Source organism: Micropterus salmoides, unplaced genomic scaffold, assembly GCF_014851395.1.
Source record: "Micropterus salmoides isolate LMB-PRFRI ecotype aquatic unplaced genomic scaffold, ASM1485139v1 Ms_hic_scaffold_13, whole genome shotgun sequence".
NCBI classification, from domain to species: domain Eukaryota; kingdom Metazoa; phylum Chordata; class Actinopteri; order Centrarchiformes; family Centrarchidae; genus Micropterus; species Micropterus salmoides.
The window spans coordinates 28154005-28175461 of NW_024040374.1; the positions used below are offsets into that span (position 1 = coordinate 28154005).

Genomic DNA, 21457 nt, shown 5'->3' on the forward strand with positions numbered 1-21457 from the left:
TTTCAATACTTTATAGGAAACCTGTATTAGATGTTAGTTGAAACAGTCATTTCCTTTTGCTACCATATATGTTTGCTAACTAATCAAAATGACTTTCTGACTTGCAACATTACTGTTTTGCAACAATTAAAATGTAACTTACTACCAGAAAATGACTACTGTAAAACTGAAGCAGTACCACATTTGTGAAATTAAATTCCTTGAGAGGACAAAAGAAACACATTTCTTCTGAAAACAGTTCTCTGTTATACCGATACCAATAGAAGCAAGGAATGCATATTTTTTAAGAACTGATCGCTAAACAGTGTCCCAATCCTACAAACCATAAATTCCGAGATTGGTCTCACACCAAGTCGGCCAGTTGAATCCACCCCAGAGAGATGTGAAGAATTTCTTAATTACTTATAATAAAATAGTGGAGATTCTCTCTGTAGTAATAGTGTGAAATCTCTCTGTCAACCCTGGAACACACTGTTGCATTTTCAAAATCATCCACCTACCATTAAGACTGCCTTCACACTTGGTTTTTAAAAGCTGGATGGACGGCTGGTCCAGATGTTTTAGCCATCATTAACTGCTCTCTGTCTACTGGTATTTTCCCGTCCATTTGTTATTAGTAATTTTAGACCCATCTCCAAGCTCCAAGATTTTAGAAAAAAATAATTCATGAATAACAATTAAATCTTCAAAATGTCTATCTGGTTTCGGCTCCCAACACAGCACCGAGACTGCTCTGGTCAAGGTCACTAATGACCTACTGCTTGCAGCCGGCACTGGCCTGCACTCCATTTTAAGTCTCGTTGGTCCCCCAAGGATCTATTTTGGGTCCCCTCTTGTTTCCTATGTACATAATACCCATAGGACAAATCATGCATATACATGACATTGATTTTCTTTGCTATGCGTTTGGCACCCAATTAGAGGACGATGTCCTGATAAAGCCTGGTACCACAGATTAACAATTGGATGTCCAAAAAATTGAATGACTCCAATCAGATGTAATTATAATGACCCCGTGGCCCCAGTGCTAGCAGTATTATCAATCTCTCCTATAGTCCATTCTAATAATGTTCTAAAAGAAGCCCACAACAAAGGTGTTATCTTTGATTCAGAATTGTCCTTCAGGCGACTAAAGTGGTGCCATTCTGCTTTGCTCGACTGAGACAGCAAATCAAGATCAGTTCATTCCTTTCCTTTGCTGACTTAGAAAATGTCTGCCAGGCTTTTAACACATACAAAGAGAAGCAGCCACATCACACCACGCCCTTTACTGGTTACCTGTGAGTTTTAGAATTGATTTTAAGAATTGACTGCTTGTTTTCCATGGCATGAATGGTCGTTCTCCTGCCTATATTTATGATTTGCTAACTTCCTATGAACCTGATTGCTGGTTGAGATCCTCCGGCAGGGCCCTACTAATGACTCCAAAATCTGGGCTTTTGCTATCGTGGTCCCTCAGCTGTGGATCTCAGGCAGGAAAATTTATATACTGGCATGTACGCTCCTCTTTAAATCTCACTTGGAATGGCTTTTTCTTAACCAATGGTATTTGTTGTTTATATGTTTATGTCTTACATTCTGGATAGTATTTATATTCTGGATAGTATTTTGCTTTTATTATATTATCTTACTGTAAGCACTTTGTAACTTTGTTCTTAAAACATGCTATATAAATTATTATTATATTATTATTAATATTATACCAATATAGCTTCTACAGTTATCAGGTGAGCAACCCCTCCTGGTACCAAAAATTATTATTTTTTATTAAGAGGGCATCATTAGACACACAGTCTGTCCTCCTGACTCCAGCTCTGTGTCAGACAAGGGCTAATCAGGGCCAAGGAAGGGAGCGGTGAATTTCTTCCTGCTTCACAACTCCCCACCAATGTCTTCTCCCCTGGACTCCAATCACAGGGAGCAGAGGCCATTAGGCGGCTCTGGACCTCCTTTTCTGTATAATTACACCCTCCTGGATTGACCAAGCACCAGCTAGCCCTCTGCTATTTGCAGTAATTAGTCCAGAATGTGAGCTGTCAACATGCAAAAAATCGTGCCAGTAGGCCCACAATGCCACAGCCACCCCCACTGTGTTCAACAACAAGCACCTAGCCTCGGCCACTGGAATGCATTAACTTTCTCCTCTCTTTTTTTTTTTCCCTCGGCGACTCATGTCATATCCAGGTCCCTCAGAACAAAATCTTAATAATTAACTGGCAAATTTTAACATGATTGCTTGTGACACACCTACTCTGGTAATTATTGCTTTGAGGCCATGTGCTAATGAAATTAATGCATTCATTGCCCCAACAAATTAGCATAACTCATAGAAATGGCCCACATTTGAGGCCCCGCTGCAAAAAGGGAAAACAATATACAAGAAAAAGCAGCATCAACAAGAATAAAAGCTAGAAAATGAAATGTCTGGCACATTGAATTGGAGACTGTATGATGAGCACCGCTTGCTCAAAGTCTTAATGGCTAAAGCCTCTTAATGTTAACCGAGGGTGATTGCAGTAATGCATTACAGAGTGATAGCAGCACAAGACCAAATGATTATCACTATCATCATCATTACAGTCATTTCTGATCTACATATACATATCTCTGTGGACAAATATTAAATGTCTGTGCCACTGCAGACATTAAAATGTTATCATACTGATACATTAACTTTAGCGTTCATATCAATATACAGTAGAAGCTTTCCAACAATCATTGTCTAAATGGCACAACTGCCACTCGCAGCATTCACCAGTCCAGCCACTAACCCCGTCCATGACTGTTTGGTCTCTCAGTGGGATGTCGCTCAGACATTTACAGCCTGGCATTAATAATTGATGATGATGCCATCGGTACAATGGATGAAGACAAGTGTGACGGTCAGTTGGAGATGCTGCGAAAGTGCAAGAAATGTCCCCTCTTAGGTAAAAGAGGACCAGACATTGTTGTAACACCTACAAAATGTGTTTGCCTGCAGCCAAATACTGTCAGGGAAACAGAAAAAAAAAAAAAAAGAAAACAGCTTCCATTTAAACAACACAGAGTTACATTATTACAGACAGGTGAGAGTCTGCAAGTTAGCATGACAGCTCATGGTAGTGTTTCCACAACCTCTCTTGATATATCATGGGGACATGTAGAGCAAATCAGTAAACAACAGCACAAAATTATTGAAGGTCATCTTAGGTTTGGACCAATTAGTATACAGTATATATAATTTATGTTTATTTGTTTTTTTGTTTTTTTTTTTGCTCCAACTGATGATGTCTGTACTGTCGTCTGATTAGGGCGATATAACTAGTTATACTGGTCTAGCCTGATATGTTACTTGTGTTTAGTAATTTGAATCATGTAACCTACGGAGTTCTAAGGTTGTTTTGACAGTCTGGTCATTTGCCGTCACCACAATAAGGGAGACAACTACAGCTGGTTAGACTCGGTCTTTTCTTTTCGGTCTTCAAACACAACACTGAGAGTGGGAATCACAGACTGTAGAGATGGACGACGCGTCTCTACCTCCTCACACTGACTCAATCTGCTTTTCTCATGTAGTGTCAGTATATTTGAATGGATAGTTAGTCACTATAGAATTATTAGAATTTCTGTTTTGTCATTTTAGACAAACAGCAATTGCATTAAACAATTTGACATCCTCCACAGAGGTCAAGAGTAAGTATAAATGTCATGGAAATATCTGGAAATCAGATCTTGCCTACTGTGATTTCAGCAATAGATTTTTCACTTGAGAATCAAAAATTATTATTATTAAGTTTTTAATATTAAGTTACATCCATTCCACACTCAGAGCATACTACAGCCTGGTAAAATATGGAAAAATAAAATTATTTATTATTTATTATTGGGGACGGCTAGTCTGGTCTGGATGCCTGGGTGCAGTGGTTTGGCTGGGATGGCAGGGTTTGGAGAAATCTCCTCCCCTTCTTCCATCAGTGGCTTGGAGGAAGAGCTGTGCCGGATTTCCTGTAGATCCACTGTGGTGGAAATGATGTCGGAACATCAAGAGTGTGAAGCTCATAACAGGGATCAAGCAGTACTTGCAGGATGACCACCGGCAGTTCCCTCAGATGAAAATCTTCTTCTCTGTGATTACCCAGCGATGCTGGTGGAGGTGTGCCCACCCCAAAAAGATGGACAGAGCCTGGTGCTTCATTAACAGTGTGATGGTTACCTTTGTTTTGTCTGTTGGTGGAAGCATGGTACTTTGTCTTCAGATAAAGCATAGAGGGCCATTTCTTTGCATGAATGAGTTAATTTCACCCCCTAAAGTTTTGGCAACAACAAAAGAGGCCTGAATTTTTATACTTTGTGATGTTTTATTTGGACTCTTTTTAAGTAATATCTTTTTTCACGTACAAGGGTAGCCATCACACTTGTCACTGCTGTCACAGCTCCCCCTCTGCCTTCCTCTTCCACCTTCTCCAAACCCTTTGATCTAGCCCTGCCCCGGCGAGGGATTTCTCTTCGGGTCAGCCAAATGTTAAGGCCCGAGGGCACCAAGGTGGTCGCTCAGAGGAGAGGAATGAGAGCCAGGAGAGGAGCCATGCTGGCCCAGCTTGGACTTAATTCTGCTCCTAAAGATCCAGTCTGGACAAAATGGGACTCATGTTGACCAAGCAACGGAATTCAGAGACTGTAGTGCCGACATCGTTACAGAGACCTGCCCCATCAACATCCCGGATCAAGCACTCGGCAGGTGGTCCATGTCCCGAGCGGTGTGTGCAAGACCCCGGCAAGATGAGAGGAGGTGGACTTGTTTTACTTCAATGATGCTTGATGCTCAAACGCAGATAGAGTCTGTTTCAAGTGTCAGGTGGTTTATTTTGAGGATGAAACTTTCATATTATCATCTGGTTGCTGCTGTTTACATTCACCCCAGATGCAAATTCAAAAAATGCACTGTGGAATGTTCGGGGTGTATATGTGTATGTATATATGTATATAAATAACTGTATATGTTGTTTTATTTTATTTCATATGTAACCATATTTCAATATAGGCCTACACTTAATTATATGTTGTGTGTGTAGCATGAAGGAACTACAAATTTCGTTTCGTTATGCACCCTTGTGCTGTATAATGACTAACAAACAACCTTGGACCTTGTATTTACTGTAGCATTACACACTATTAGCAGAACACAGCACATGTAAAATAATTCATAAAGAGTAAAGTGTTGGCTTTTTTTCAGGTTTTTAGGGCAGCACACAAGTAAGGTAAGAGGACTAGCAGGATAAGGATACATAAGAGAAGCCAATTATATTTCATTATTATTCAGTTAATATTGACTTGTTCATCTCAAAATGTCTCCAACATATTTCTTTCTTACTAAAACAATTGCAGGTTTCACTGACAATACGTAGTGGGCATTTTAGACTTGCTTTTTTCACCATTTGTTCATTTACAAATTACTACAGAAATATACTACAATATTAAGACAAGTAGATGAGTACTACACATGGGATAATGTTGCACTAGGTGGTCTGAATCTGATGGAAGCTTCTGTAATCACATAAAAAAAGAAAAAGAATCATCAAAATCAATGGTAGATAATTGCAAAGATTATGCCTCAAACCTGAGGAGAGGTCTGCCCTGTCATTTTGTGTGAATAATTGTCCATAGCTAAAAAGCAATGTCATTATATTAAATAGTAGTAGTAGTAAAAAAGTATATTTAAAAACATGCTCTTTATGTTATACATATGTATAGGTACTGTTAGGATTTTATCAATACAACTACTCTTATCAATAGTCTCTTTGTTTTTTTTCCATTAATAAATAATTGCTTTTTATAAAGTACATTATTTAAAAAGGAATAAAACTGGATTACAATAATAACTAGAGCACCAATAGTAATGTTTACAGCAGCAAGGTCAATGTATAAATTCAGTAATATCTTATTGGAAACAAATCTAAAATGCCAATACAACATAAATAATATTCCTGTTATCAAAACTGACTGAAGTTTAGAAGACCTGCATGCAGGAACTGCTGGTTTGTCTCACTTTGGTTTGTCTCACTCCAGCATAGACTGTATAGAGCTAACACTTACTTACTCACAAGACTTTGACTAGTTTTAATCAACGTTACAAAGGAAGATAAACAGTTCAGCTACTTACTGACAGCTTTGATTAAATTAGATACATTTTTATAGAAAAGCTATATAGAAAATATAGAAAGCTATATTAATGAATGAATTGTGTTTTATATTCAGGTCTTTGAAAATAGTTTGCAACTACTCCACTAGTTTGTGTTTTCAATTTTGTGGACATCAGCCATATTATCATGGATCAAGGCAGAGGATTTCAGTCCAATTTCTGGTTAGCATGAAAAACTGACAATATTATCAATATTGCCAACACAGAATACTGTAAGCAAGTTTTGAGTCCTTTGGTTAGTACTGTGTTCTACCACCGCCAGTTACTAAGGAATGTTGGGGTGCACGTTTTAGTTTTATTAAAAGAATTAAACAAATGTACTTAATGTTACTACTTTCATATCTGGAGTAAGGCAGAAATATACTGCTTTAGATATTCAAAAAGCATTTCAGCCCTATATAGGGAGCTTAAGAAAAGCCAGATGACTTTTTGACTGTTTCTCATCAAAACAGTTTCAATTCCTCACCCTCACATCTTAATTGCTACATGTCTTAAAATCCTTCTGGCCAGTGCAGTCAGTGATGCAGAACTAATGGCTGTAAAACAGTACTGGCTTTTTAATTTAAGTTCAAGCACGGCAGAATGATTTCTTTAGACTGAGTAAGTTGATTGAGATTTTTACCTTATTATTTTCTAAACTAAACAATAGTTGGCTACCGATCACGTGCTTTTTTTCCCACAAAGCTAAGTTTAAACTGCTGGCTGTCATAGCTAGCTAGCTAATAACATTAACTTAATGATTAGCTTAGAAAAATATAGCTTGCAAAGATCCCTCCGATCCCTCAGGTCAGTTAGTACAGTTTACTGCCATTCATTTCATCACTCATTTTGTCGGTTTTAAACAATCACGGTTAAGTTACAGTGACATCTCCTCTCAATGTTCCTACTCTAGTAGTCCACAGGAGCCTCTGCGACTACTTCACTCAGAGCAGCTGTCAACCACAGCTGTCAATCATAGCATCACACCCCCTTTGTATAGTATCAAATAACTAATTAAACCAAACGTATCAGAAAAATGAACACGACACATAACAGCATGATGAGAACTACCTTAAATGACAGGTTTACTTTGGCCCATGTCGCATCAGCCAGCCACCAGGGAGCGATTAGGATGTTTTGGCTTCACTTTATATACTGTCTATGGTGGTAATCTAATCCAATGGGAATCAGTGCTAAATTTGGTATATGATTTTGATGTCCTCCAGTCAGTAGCACACCATGAAAGCTAACAGCACGCTACCCTAAAAACATACCCATCACCCTGTTGGTAACAAACTCCAGCTGTGTAATAGAGACATGTTTTCTTCTATAAAAGAAACCAACATCACACACGGGACCAATTGCTCTTTGGTCCCAAATGGAGACCCAAAAATCCCTGGATGAATAACAAGAATCAGTGGATACTTCCCCACAGACTAAATGTTTCATTTAACTTTCATCAGTCTGTGAATCTCTGTATGTGCATGGTTTCATGTTTAAAATATCCTGAAAGGTCGTTGTCAGAGTTACTGTGACATTTTCTTCCACAGAGCGGACCCCTCCCATACATACACACGAGAACAGACAGCAAAGATCACATTTTCAAACCGCCGCTGTAGAGTAAACAATGAATAAAACACTCAGTAGCCAGCTTTCAATGCTTTGACCCACAGCACAAGCATGAATACATACAACACATCAACAGCATACTTCCTAATCTGAGATGGTTAGTAATGTAGCCACCTTATCCAGCATGCAACCCCATCTGTGATGACACATAAGCTCCACCATTTCATACGAATAAACTCACAAACACAGGACACAATGTGTTGATGAAAAATTTGCATTAGGAATGTTCCACAGGAAAGCGTGATTAATTTCTGCTCATGAAATGAATACAGATTTTGTCATTACATGGCTTGTATCCTTTGCCAAATATTGTAATGTTTCTCCCTCCTATTCCGCAGCGAGTGTTCTGCTGCAATAATAAGGAATAAAAGACAGCTTACAGCTCATAAGCAACACGACTTCTGGCAAATCAGCTAAATCACAGAGCAAAACAAAGACCTGATTGCTCATTAGTATTATGGAACTGCTGTTTAAATCTGTTTTGTGAGATGCAGCCACTGTTTAATGACTTAAACGGTGTTTGTTTAAATGCTTGCTACCTACATTTCACACAGTAAGATTAAAAGAGTGAGACATCATCAGATATCTCATTGAATTTTTATAACACCCCCCCACTCTTAAACTACACACACACACGCACGCACACACGCACGCACGCACGCACATACACACGCACACACACACACACACACACACACACACTTACCTTGGCTTTGCAGGCAATGCATCTCAGCCTGTCTTCACTCCCACATCCCTGTAAGGAAACAGTATAATATAATATTATAAAAGTAATTTAGTGACAGTGAACCATCAAAACATGCATGAACGACATATAATTTGTTTCTGTTTTGATCAATAAACTAATTATGTTTGTTTGGAAAATGTTATTGCATCTTTAATCCAAAGGTACATTATGCATAATAATGCTAATTTAATTAAAGTGCTAAAAACCTCAACAAAACAGAAAACGCAACATTTTAGAAAACATTTTACATTTCACAAAACCCCAACAAAACAGAGAACACAACAACACAACATTTCCGAAGGTTGTGTTTTCAAAAATGTTGTTGTGTTTTTTATTTTGGTATTGTGTTTTGTCCACTGTTGTTATGTTTTGCACCTCCAGGCCAACGTAGGTATAGTAATTGATAGTCACTAGATGTTGTTTTACCACTTTAAATGACAGAACTGGGCATGAAACACAAATGACATGCTGGCAATAATTTTCAAGCTGTTGCTAACTATCTGAAGATGCTAATAACAAGAAAAGCACTTGTACAAACACAAACTGCCAAATCCCACAGCTAATATGCATGGCATGTAGGAGCACATTTTGATAGATGTTAATGGCATATAATTATAGAACATTGCTATTAGGCAATGTGATTTTATAAAGAGGACCATTGCCCCTGGCACTGTGGCCTGATTGCTCTGAGTGTTGGGCTAATGAATGTAAACTAAGTCTGTTTGCAGTGATGAGAATTATCAACCCATGAGAGAGAGAGACAGAGCAAGAGAGGGTGGGGGGTGGGGGTGGGTGGTCTTAACTCACTATTCACACCACTTGCAATTAAATGGAAATATAAGCATGCACACTCACAGTCAAGGGCATGCTTGCCGACATGAACACACACAAATATACTTACATCACATGTGAAAAACATATCTAATACATGTCAACATGTAAATTTTCATCTGCTCACACTTGGGTCAATACTTCCCTCTCAACTGCATCAGTGTATATTTCTTTAGTATATTTAGCTAGCAAGCCCGTTAGCATTTTAAAAACCCTGTATTTTATTTCACATGGATAGGATTGCAAATTCTGAAGAGCACTTTTTTGAAGAATACCATTGCCATTTACTTCAAAAGATTTAAACCAGATGTATAAAAATGAAAAACATATTTATCTATCGGGATAGCGAGTGTATCCAGCACCATTCCTTTCCAAAAGCCAGCGTCATTGTTCTGTATTTTCTCAAGCCGTCGTTGGGTTGGGCAGTGACATACACCAGGCCACACTGGGCTGGTGCGGTACTAGCCATACAGTCCTCTCATGCCCTTGTACTGTGAGCTGCGAGGGGTTTCACCCCTCTAGGAATGCACTCCCTATAATGAGGGTCAGGGGTCAAAGTGCTGACGCGCCTGGAGGACGGGATCTCCCAGGCACACTCAGTCACTGACTCTGTCCCTATATTTAAATCCTGCCTCAGGACATGTTTTTCAAAGGGCATCTCCTAACTAGTTCCTGGTTACTAATTAGTTTTGTGCCATGCTATTTGTCTTTGGGAACCTGGGAAAGGGGGGGGGGCACAAATGAGGCAGCCTAAAAAAAGATAGCGTATGGTTTGCCTCAGTGCAGATGATAATCATTCAGATAGTCCTCTGCTGCAGACATGCTGAAGTATGTATCAGCAGTTGTGGAAATTAATGCCAGTGCTGTTTTGTTGTGTATGAATTCAGCCGGCCCGCTGTTTAGTGACAACATCAGTGTGATACTGTTGTGGGTGAAATTAAATAAGAATGTGGAATTTGCCCTTTTTTGTTCAAGCTGCTTTTAGGAGTGGTAACGGTGCATGCTATCACTCCCAGCTGGCTGACTCTCTCTCTCTCTCTCTCTCTCTCACACACACAAGTCAAATCATTATTGGATTACATTTTCTGGCTTCATAAGATGCGGTTAAGAGGCACTTTAGACATATGTGCATGACCTGCTTTCCAGAGATGGCTATCAGAGCAAAAGTGACAGGTCAATTGCTGATTTCTGTTCTGTAAAAGGGAAAGGGGCTCCCTACCCTGAGCACTCTAAAAGGTCGAACGCTCTCTCTCTCTCCCTCTCTCTTGCTTTCTGTCTGCTTCTCTCACACACACAAAAACTAAAGTAGTTTTGCAGCACCAGCACACACTCTCAGCAGAGAGCGGGGTTCTGTGTGTGTGTGCTACGTGTGCCTGCTTCATGAGCCTGAGCTCGTGTGTCTGTATATAATTGTATAGTGGGAAGACACACACTTAATGGAAGTGGCTCTTCACTTTGACAGCTGGGTGGTGCAGATGAAAGGTCTGTTGTAGCGTGTTGTCTACCACTTGTGGAGTATCCAAAGAGGCCCAAAGCTCACAATTGTGGACGGCACAACAGCAAAAGATTCAACAGCAGACACACATTTTATACTTTATACTATTAATATACAATGACTGTCCATGATAATAACTAATTCCTCTATTATGCACAGTATACAGATTACAGATTAGATCTAGATGTTATTATTTAGAGTTGCACTCTCATATGGAAGCAGGCATTCTGAAAAAACATACGTAAAGATATTGTACAGTCCGAAAGTGTATAAGTGACACTGATTGAATTCATTTTCAGTTTATCTGCCTATGGCTCTCCAGTCAGACTCCATGCCCCTAGTTTTTAATACAGTCTTTCATCATTTTCAAAAATGTATAGAACAAAAATGTAAAGTTTGTCTCAAAGCCCAAACCTAGATAACTCTGATGACCTCATCAGGGTTATTTTTCTGACTTGACAAAGGTCCCCTTGTGTAAAATTAGACTATATACAACTGTTTTGACAGGCTGATTAGTACTCCCATCACTAGTAACTAATCTTAACTAGTGAAATTGGTGGACCACTTTTAACTGGCTCTCTATTTTATATTTGCATCTAAACCACATGCTTAAAGCTACATCATGTTTTGCAACTTAGGGGCAGAATTCCACAGCAAGCTAAAAATTACATTTCAGTCAGGACAGCTTTCATCAAAGAACTGATATTGTGGCATTGTAGTTATGTTTGGTATGGCTCTGTTCTGGGAGCACACCTCTCTGCCCTTCCACATGTCTACATGGAAAAGCCATAAGGCAGGGAGAGCACTTCCCTGCCCACCCAAGGCAGAGAGCAGCAGTAAAGAACCCCTGTACAGAACAGAGCAGGCATGGTGAATTACATAAGATAAAAGATGGCACTGAAACACTGTGTAAACGGGCCCTGGGCTGAAGACCGAACTGTTTATTATCAGGCTGTAGCCTCTGCTGCTCACACACAGCGGCCAGCGCAGAGATACGGTGGAAACAACAGCTACCCTCGTTATTGTAGTAGGTGCAACAGAACCTCCCGAGTAAAAGACAATACTTATCGATACATCTGTTTAACAAGCACAACAGCTTAAAGGTGGTATTTGATCTGCTCTGTCCACATCTCTCATCCTCTATTATAAATTCACACCTAGCTAAGGCTAGCATGGCAATTAGCTAGATGTTCAACAAGCTAAATGTAAAGCTGTAATTTAACTGTTAGCTTAGATTGCCATGTTGCTTCAAATTGGCACGTAGTTACCTGCAGTGATCAGGAGCTAGCTGCCTGTACATGAGCAGCAATATGACGGCCAGAGTGCAACAACAGCAGCGGCGCATGTTAGCATTGTTGATTCTTTTCAGCTAAATTCTCTGCCAATATTCATCTCCCGATTTGATTCCGATAATGAAATATACCCAATCAGATCAATAATTATCAAACATCCCTGTCAGATACCGCCTGAAAGGTAGAGCTGGGGTGGAGTTGATTTATGAGCTGTTGCTGAGGAAGCAGCGAGGGCAGGCAGGCAGGCTACGGCAGCTTAAATAAGGCGCCTTGTATGGAATTTGCCAATGAATGCTAGGAGATTAATCAGCTGATGTGGCTGGCTTAAGATGGCTGCTATCAGCTGATGTGCTGGGATTGTGAGCTGAACTTGACTTCATTGCTTGCCTGAACTAACACTATGCTTGATATGCTTGACAATGACCTTTGTCTTTGTAATGTTGATATGGTGAATGTGTTCATGTGCATTCAGCAGACCAAAGCAATATTAGCATTCATTTGGAGTACAATAGTACAATAATAAATATCTGGCTCTTCTCCACTCTACATATAATAATGCTCCACTATTTTCACAAGCTACTCACGTACTTTGTCAGTTTGCCATTTTGTGTTCATAGTTAACGGTAGGTTTTTGCGAGCTTTTTTGCAGATAATCTGCTGCTATTGAAACTGGATTGATAAGAGTGATGAACCAAAACATTAAAGTTGCCAAATAATGGGCTATGAAATGCAAAAAGAGTTGGTTAATATGTCTCTGTGGGTTCATAACTACTCTTTTCATATTACACATAGGATGAGTGCAGCTTTAACTTATACAATAATGTATGCCATGATGCCCAGGGCTTTCAGACAGTGCTAGTAGTATCATAATGTGATTATTATGATGCCTTTTAAGGTAGATGAACAGTGATTACGTATGTATAAATGAACAGTGTATCAGTAAATCTTTTGTCCATGCAAACTTTTTGCACATTATGTTACATAATGCTCATTAGCAGACAGAGGTTTATTACTTATGTGAAAAATTGCAGCTGAGGCAGTGAAATTTACATTTCCACATTAACACACCTCTTCACTTACTTTTTAGCTTTTACTTTTTACTTCTGGGGAAATACTTATATAGAGGCAATTATACATTTTTACAATACTGGCAGCAGCAGCAGTTGGCTGGGAATTAATGGAGGAGGAGTAATTAGCATGAGCAGCAATAGTGCTTATTGCTGCTCATGCTAATGTTCATGGCTGAACAGAAAGAGAAATGAATGCCACCTACAGAAACTTACATTTCATTAACTGAGAAGAGTGCAAAGTGATCTTTTTGGTGGTGCACTACAAAAACACCACCACATCAGTGGCCGCTGTATCAATACAAACTACTGGTTCAAGGAGTGCTACAGATGTTAATGAGCCATTTTGCGGTAGGTGACAGGTGTCTGGTGCATGATAGCTTCCTGGATTTCTGCCAGTCCATTATGTGGCACTTCCCACTGTTTCAGCCTCTGAGTTTCAACTGCATAATGATGACGTGTTACCATAGTTAGCAACCCTCATTAAAACTAATTGGTATTGCTATTTGAAAGGTAGCTCATTACCTTGAGGCAAACAGTAAAGTTTTGTCTCAATAAGGCATGTTAACATGGCAAACGCATTTATTCACTTTTAGAAATCCAACACAGACATTTTCCCCCTTTACTTTCGACAAATGGCTGATGAGGAAAAAGGACTGACGAGTATCTGGCCTTACCAGAGACCACAGTGGGACGCTATGCATACATCCAATGTTGGTGTGAACTGAAGTTCAAAATATCAAGATTCCCTCTTTCCTACCTTCTGGATCCATGTGGACAGACACACGTGATGGGAAAGTAAATTTTTGCAGTCACAGAAATTCCTCAGTGGGTCACTGGCTTGAAGTTCAACATCCCTGCATATAAAGCACTCTGAAGTCTCTGTAGAAGAAGAGGAGCAGATAGAGGTTATACATGGTTCACACTGCATCAAAAGCTAATCCTAGATTCATGTTAAGATTCAGTGCTGGCCAGGAAATCTTTTAATTGACATAGAATTGATCATAGTTGTAAACGATTGTATTTTTTTTCCTTTTTAGAATTCCCATATTTCCCCATATTCCCACTTATACTACAATTGATTTCCTATTCCAGCATTCAGCACACACTGTACAGCTACTCGAGCAAAAGACTTTTATTTTGTTCCCAGTGGGAGTGAGGCGAAGTGAATCTGGGCTTTAAAGGTAATTGTAGCATGTTGACATTCCTGACAAGACAATAAAAACAACGGTGCAGAGGTGAGAGTGACAATGAGAAACAAAATACAGTTTTATATTTAATAATTATTTTCAACTGCTGGAATCTTGTTCCACATTTGGATTGTTTTGTCCTTTGCTAATGGTGCCATTATTTGATTTACGTGCAGAAAAAGAAGCTGCTACAGGTTATTTCTTTTTGTTTGTTACTTCAGACCAAAAATAACTGGTTTTATTCAAACTTGTAATTTGCAGAGCTAAGAAATATCTACAGGAAAAAATGCCTTATATTGGAAATGCTGTAGTAAATAGGAATTCCACATATTGGTGAGTCATCAGGCTGAATTTTCAATATCCAGTAACTTCCACATTTTCTGAGGACTACCTGTCTTAAGTCCTCACTGCTTTGCCATGCACAAGCATTTAGCAGCTGTTTGAAGATTAAATGGAATTTTGTATTGTTCTTGATAAACTAGAGGCAATATGAAAAATAAATGAAAATACATCTAATCTGACTCAATAAAGAAATAACTCAATAAAGTAAACACTGTCCTCCAACGTTATCCTTACAGAGTGGACAGTTTGAGTTCACCAAGGTTACCAAAAGTTGTACCATACAATTATTAGTCAGTTAGAGCAGCTCTGAAATCTTCAAGTGTGAACAAATGGTCCATACGGGACCTTTAATGTCATCAACCACTAATGTGCAAATGTCAGACTTATCCTATTCAGGGTTGCGTGGGGCTGAAGCACATCCCAGCATGCACTGGGCAGAGTGCTATCTTGACAGGTCACCAGTCAGAACACAGGCAAATATGTAAACTTACACTAACATGTAATTACAAGGTGTTTCACCAATTTGTTTTAGTGGATATTTCATAATTTCTCTAAATTAGCTCATGAAATCTAAAGAGTGGTAAAGGTGAGCAGTGGATTATATCATGCGCTGCCAGACGTGGTCCTAGCCCAGGTCTGGGAATAGCCACAATATCCATTAATAGTTTTATGCTCCTTTGCTACCAGCATCTCTGGTTTAACTTGCAAAGCTCGCCAATATTTCCGTTAATTTTTGATGCTACATATTGGACAGTAGCTAGAAGCCAGATTTGTTGGTTTCATCCCATAAAAACATTGGGAGACAGCAGTGAGGGCTAGCTGTCATCTGTGCGCTTGCCTGGATGGGGGATAAACTGCTGCCTCAGAAGCGCCTGTCTCTTTTGGGCCTGGATTGCTTCAGGTGAAACTCTATCTTCAGATGAAAAATCTTTTAATCAAAGGGTGGATTTTTAATGTAACCCATTTCATCCTGTGTAAGCAGATTTTATTACTGACCAGGCATATATCTCACCGTGCATTAATATCTCTGAGACAAGCCGTGAAACAGAAAAGCCAGATAAACTTTTTTCTCAACACCCAGTTTGGTTAAGTCAAAAATCGGGCATTTTTAGATAAATATGTGGTGTCTGGCTGCCACTTCCTTTACCTCCCTGTTATTGACACCAACCACATGGCCTACTAATGGAAATCATTCCAGTGAAGCACTTTCTGAATACTACTGTTTGTCAAAATTCATATGTTTGCTTCCTTTCCATCAGGTTTAGTTTTCACTCATTGTCAAAATATCTTTGTATGTGTAGAAGGGTTTGCAGAAAATAATGGAGCCATGCAGGGACATACATATAGAGAATGACAGTCTAGCTATCAGGCAGTCTGTGTCTTTCAACAGCCTGACCGAAAATATTTCCAAAGTTAGTGTGATGGCAGGTTCACCAATTATACCCACGTCCTTTTTAACATTTCATTCCTCCGAATCTGTACTGCTTTTACGATCATTATGGCAAGCCCCGGGGCCCTTCTGGAGCTAAGTAACGGATGCACTGCTGCTGAGAAAATAACTGGAAAACAACATTACAACAGAGATGTAAACATGCGGCGCGTCAATCGCAGCCGAGCTGCCACGTCTGCGTGATCTGTGCCTCCCATAATTAACTGTCAGCGGTGTCAGTGTTCGGCAGCGTTTCACATGAAGGTGAGTGCTCAACTAACTGGCTGAAGTCACCCTCTCTACACGTTTTAACAGCTTACAAAACTTCCTCTGTGCAGCAGCAGCAGCAGCAGCAGCCCCGGGCTGTGTTGTTTCCATACAGGGTGATGATGTACTAAAACAAAGTTTGTCAGCTGGAGACGCTGATCTCCCACTATCACAGATGAGAATGTACCAACACGAACTCTGTCAAGAGCTCTGTTTATACTACTTGACTGCCTGAAAATGGCTTTAGTAGTGGGCGTCTCTCAGTGATGTTTTAATTCCCTGCAGTACCATGAATCATAAGAAAGAAAATGATAGAAAGATAGAGGCCATGCTCTCAACAGAAGCAGTCAAACTGAGCAGTGTTATTTGAGGAGTACAGTACACTATACAGTAAACAAATGAGGAAAATGCCAGATTGAGATAATTTAATTGTCCGTTGCATTGCTAACGACCTCATTAACGAAAGAATGATGGGAAATCAGCATGGTCTGAGCAAGGAACCGCCTGTGTGACAGCCATCTGGCTACAATGGGGGTGGGGTTGGGTGGGGGTTGGGGGACTGGTAAGTTAACACCACAGCCGTCATGACTTCCAAGCGCAGGCCTAGAGCACCTCTAGATGGAAGCAGGGATTAGTGTTTTACTGATCAATGTGAATTCAACTCTGTTTATTTATTTGCACTATAACGTGATCCCACTTCCAAAATGTAATTCTAGAGTTAACTGAAAGTGGACAATATTAGGGACATGAGCCTGGTACTGAGGTGCATCTTTTCCATGATCAAAAACTCAAAATCCTTCTCAGTTTCTCTTTCTCCACCGTATATCTGTTGATATTTTAACTGATATCAAGTCTGAAGTAACAAGGGAAAAGGAAGTAAGGGATAATTTCATATTTTCTTAATATGTTTCACATTTACAGCACTTTACTACTTTGACATTTATAATCTATGTATGAAGAAACATTTCATGCTCAGAGTAGGATATCAGTCCTAACTGGCCCAAAATTCTCGGCACAATATTTTCCCCAAATTTAAGGGCACATAAGTTAAAGACGCATTCCAGCAATTTAGTATTGTACTTCGATACAGTTAGGACTTGCGAGGGGCAGTTTTAAAAAGAATGGCCAAAGCAGCAGAGCTTTTCATTTCCCACAACGCAACTCAATACCGCCATTAATTAGACCCTACCTGGCTGGTTAATGTCCAGGTCTTTCAAACTTCATGCCTTTCTGTTATAAGTTTGCGGTCTTCAGACTCTGAAAGCTCCCTCCAGAGCCACAGCAGATAATATATAGGCTAACTGTTTTCACGGGCTGAGGATTACTCTCTGTGACGAGTAAACTGAACTTCATGTGCAACATCAGCGGAGTGCCCCTTTAACTGCCACTGTTTACTTATGTACAGCCTAACAGTAATTATTCTAATTAATGAATGTATAAAACATCTAGCCCTAAGTGTAGTACATGTTTCAGTTTAGGACATACGTACCTGTTAATAAGCTTCTGCATGACTCTGCTGAAGACAGTGGTTGGTACTCACTGCCCATCTTTCACTTCTTGTTGTGGCTGAGAGACGACTTTTTCCACTCACTCTCGAGTGCTTCTGGATACCAGCAGTTTCCCCCACTTCCTGCTAACATTCCTATGTTTTCTCTCGGTGAGATTATATAAACAATAAGAGAGAAATCAACGAGTCAAAACATATATTTACTCCTGTATATCTGTACTTTCTACTACTGCACTCAATGTCAGCTGATCGCTCTGTGTTTTTGTTCTTGAGGAAGTTGTGAAGACGAGCAGCCAATCCCAGCTGCGCACTGGGGCACGTCAGGACAGGAAGTGGAATGGTGCTTGGTGCATTCGCTGTTAAAGGAGTCTAAAAATAGATGTGAGTGAGAAGTCAATGATTGTAATACACTGCAAAAGTAGATTTTTGTTATTTTCAACTGCATGCATTGCTTTGTTTAGAGGAAAAAAGCATAAGGTTACGTAATGAAGGAGGGGCATATAATGGAAGAGATTGCTTTCCTAAAAAACACTGTGTTGCAACAAACCATCATGCATGCTCACTGCTGGGAAATGACTAACAGATTTTAGAATTTCCCCACACATCTTTCTGCATATTAACTGGTTGCAAATATCACTGGAAGGTTCCCCAGTTGTGGCATTATTTGTCCCCTTACCAGACTATGTTTCAGGTCTCCTAAGAACTGATTTCAGTTTTTATCTATTTCTGTTAAGCTTAAAGATTCAATGTAAAATGATCTTGTAGTAGGTTCCCTACCTGACTTGTCCAAAAATGTTATGAGCTGCAAAAGAAAATCAATTTGAATACAAATCATACAATGAAAAAAAAAACTTGTGAAATTGTGTGAAATGCTCATTTTCAATCTTGCACAACGGAATGATGTCTTTTATCATAAAAAAAAAAAAAACATGTAAAGGGGAAAAAGCAGATAGTAATGTTACAATTGGTTGCTGGTGTGTTTCTATCAATGGATGGCTGCTTATAAATAAAATAAAACATCATAAACAAAAGCTACAAAGTAGTTTATAGTAAAACAGAAATAAAAACAAATAAAATCCAAAATGTAAAAGACAAAAATTTGATAAAATTTAATAATTAGATAAAATAGTTAAATATCAGTTATGAGAAAGTAACTAACTGTATGTAGTAAGCTAGCACTAGTTTCAAATCCACATCATTATCAAACTACATTATTTTGTGGGGTTATAGAAATGCTAATTCAGGACTGTGTGGGAGCCAAATGCTGCTATAGGTTTGGGAAAACGTGGCAACTCTGTCCTGGGTTATCATTCCAGTAACTCCCCAGGCAGCGTTAGGTTTCCCAAACTTATTGTTTAAATCTACCAAAAGATATCATAAATATGGCATAAAATGAGTGCCCAGTTTTTTGCGGAGTTTTTTTAGGCGTTCCAAAGCTTCTCTAACAAGCACTCAGCTCCAAATAAAAAAAAGATGTTGTAGGGATGGAATAGGTCTACACTCTGCCTAATTAAATGACCAGTCTCCTACTATTCATGAAGAGCACTTATTAAAACAAGCATTCACATCCAATCCACTAGATAAATGACTTTACACCAAGTGCCATGAAGCCCATTAAATTGCTTCTTTAGAGATGGATCAGGTCCAAACACACAATCAAAGGATTTGACTGGGATTATCTCAGATTAGAAACACTCAGGGACAAATGAGGAGATGACAGGATATCATACATTGAAAGGATAAATTAGCAGTCACATACCAGACCAAATTTGTGATGGGTGTTAGGGAATAAAGAGCGGGGGAAAAGACTGAGTGCTAAAAAGCAAGGAACAGCTCTTTAGTTTTTAGTAAGCCCAGTGATACATGGCCAATGTAAACCACAGTAAAAGCTTTTCCCTCTCCCTCTAAAACCTCCTGCCATGTAAATAAAGTCCACATCAGGGAAAGAATCAACCACTAAAGACTAAGAAATGGACACAAAGTAACTTGCGAGAGATTAATCTGTTAGTTTATGACCTTATGGTGTTACTGTGGAAAACACATTTTGTTTAAGAACCTCTCTCACACACTATGATACCGAGCTTTTAGTACATTTTCAAGCTCACTCTCATTTCTCACAAACATTTTGAAGTCATTGCTCAAAGTGGAACTACATTTAGGAAATACAGTCCTTGCATTACAAGGTAATCTTGGAATTCACATATTTCAGTTCAGCTGTGTGGCTGACCAGTCATAGGTTGTTTTAATATTATTATGATGCTAAAAAACATCATTACAACAAGATATTTTATTTTGTCACTTAAATCAGTTTGAGCTTTCCTTCAGTCAAAACTGAATGTCTCATTTTACTGTGAGCAGACTTTTTTGTATTTCAGCCACACAGAAAAAAATATTGATCAATATGTGTAGTTAGGCCTTCGGCGATTCCTTTTTAAAAAATGCAGCTCTACAGAATTTGCAAGAAACCAAACTATTTTTAACCAAACATACGAGAATCGTGTGCTTAATTTTAAAATCAAAAGTAAAAGTGCCCTTTTCTTGCATGATAGATATTTTAGTTCCGCTCTAATTTGAATATTTAAAAGTAAAGTAAAGCAGGCCTAGTGCTGATAAAACACTTTTCAGGAGGATAAATAATGTAGGCAGTGGTTAATGTTAGCATGTGCTTCTTTGCATATTTTAAAACCAATGAGGACCTCCATTCTATCGCATTAGACTGAGGCTTTCGCTTTCTTCCAGACAGAAATAAAAGGTATTTTAGAGGGTTTGCGCATTAAAGAAATGTGACCTATGGACTCCACCTAATCTTCTCTGTCATATGCTCACTTGTCAGGCTTTTTTCCCTTTGTGCTATGACTAGGTGGCATGGACAGTGGGAAGCAATACCGTACCAGCAGTGCCTGTTGAAAGCTGAAAAGCTTTGATCTGTTTCATCGTCTTTAATGATGAATGATGTGACTCACAGGATGACTTTGTGTAGGATTTTGTTTGAGTTTCTCCACTGTAGACTGGAAGTTCATAAGATCACTGATGATCTGTGAAACTGTAGCTCTATATTAGGAGATTGTTTCTTTCATGAATTTCAACTGGAGACCAGAGGATAATGCATACTACATTTGGAATTTTGAAAACGAACAGATTATGTCCCACTCATGTTTACCATGAACTCAAAATATACTAGAAGTCACGCAGTTAATTGGTCTTTCTACAAATACATTCACAGCACAATAAACCTACTTTTTTCCTCTTTTAGCTGAACCAAAATCTAAATTCTCCTCACTTTTTGAATAAGGAAATATAAAACGTAACCATTCTCCACCACACACACACTCACATATACAGTACTTCTCAATGGAGTACTGAACGCCTTAGATCATTCCACTTGATCACAGCTTTAAGATGTCAGCTGCGCTTGAGATAGGGAGAATTTGTCATTGGCTGCTGCCAACTTTCTCTCTGTCATCCAATTTTAGTGGCTTGATTTACAGCAGAAGCTGACAATTTGA

At 39.1% G+C, this 21457-nt stretch overlaps 1 protein-coding gene across 2 annotated transcripts in view; it reads right to left on the minus strand.

Annotated features, from left to right (window-relative positions):
* Window positions 1–21457, minus strand: part of LOC119901196 — a 159990-nt gene that overhangs the window by 61651 nt on the left and 76882 nt on the right. For both annotated transcript variants that reach the window (XM_038716749.1, XM_038716751.1), the window contains 4 exons: window positions 18729–18753; window positions 17934–18320; window positions 13977–14098; window positions 8493–8540 (listed from right to left, as the gene is read on the minus strand). In XM_038716749.1, coding sequence (XP_038572677.1) covers window positions 8493–8540; window positions 13977–14098; window positions 17934–17991 — 228 coding nt within the window. In that variant the 5' untranslated portion in view covers window positions 17992–18320; window positions 18729–18753. The remainder of the gene's footprint in view (window positions 1–8492; window positions 8541–13976; window positions 14099–17933; window positions 18321–18728; window positions 18754–21457) is intronic.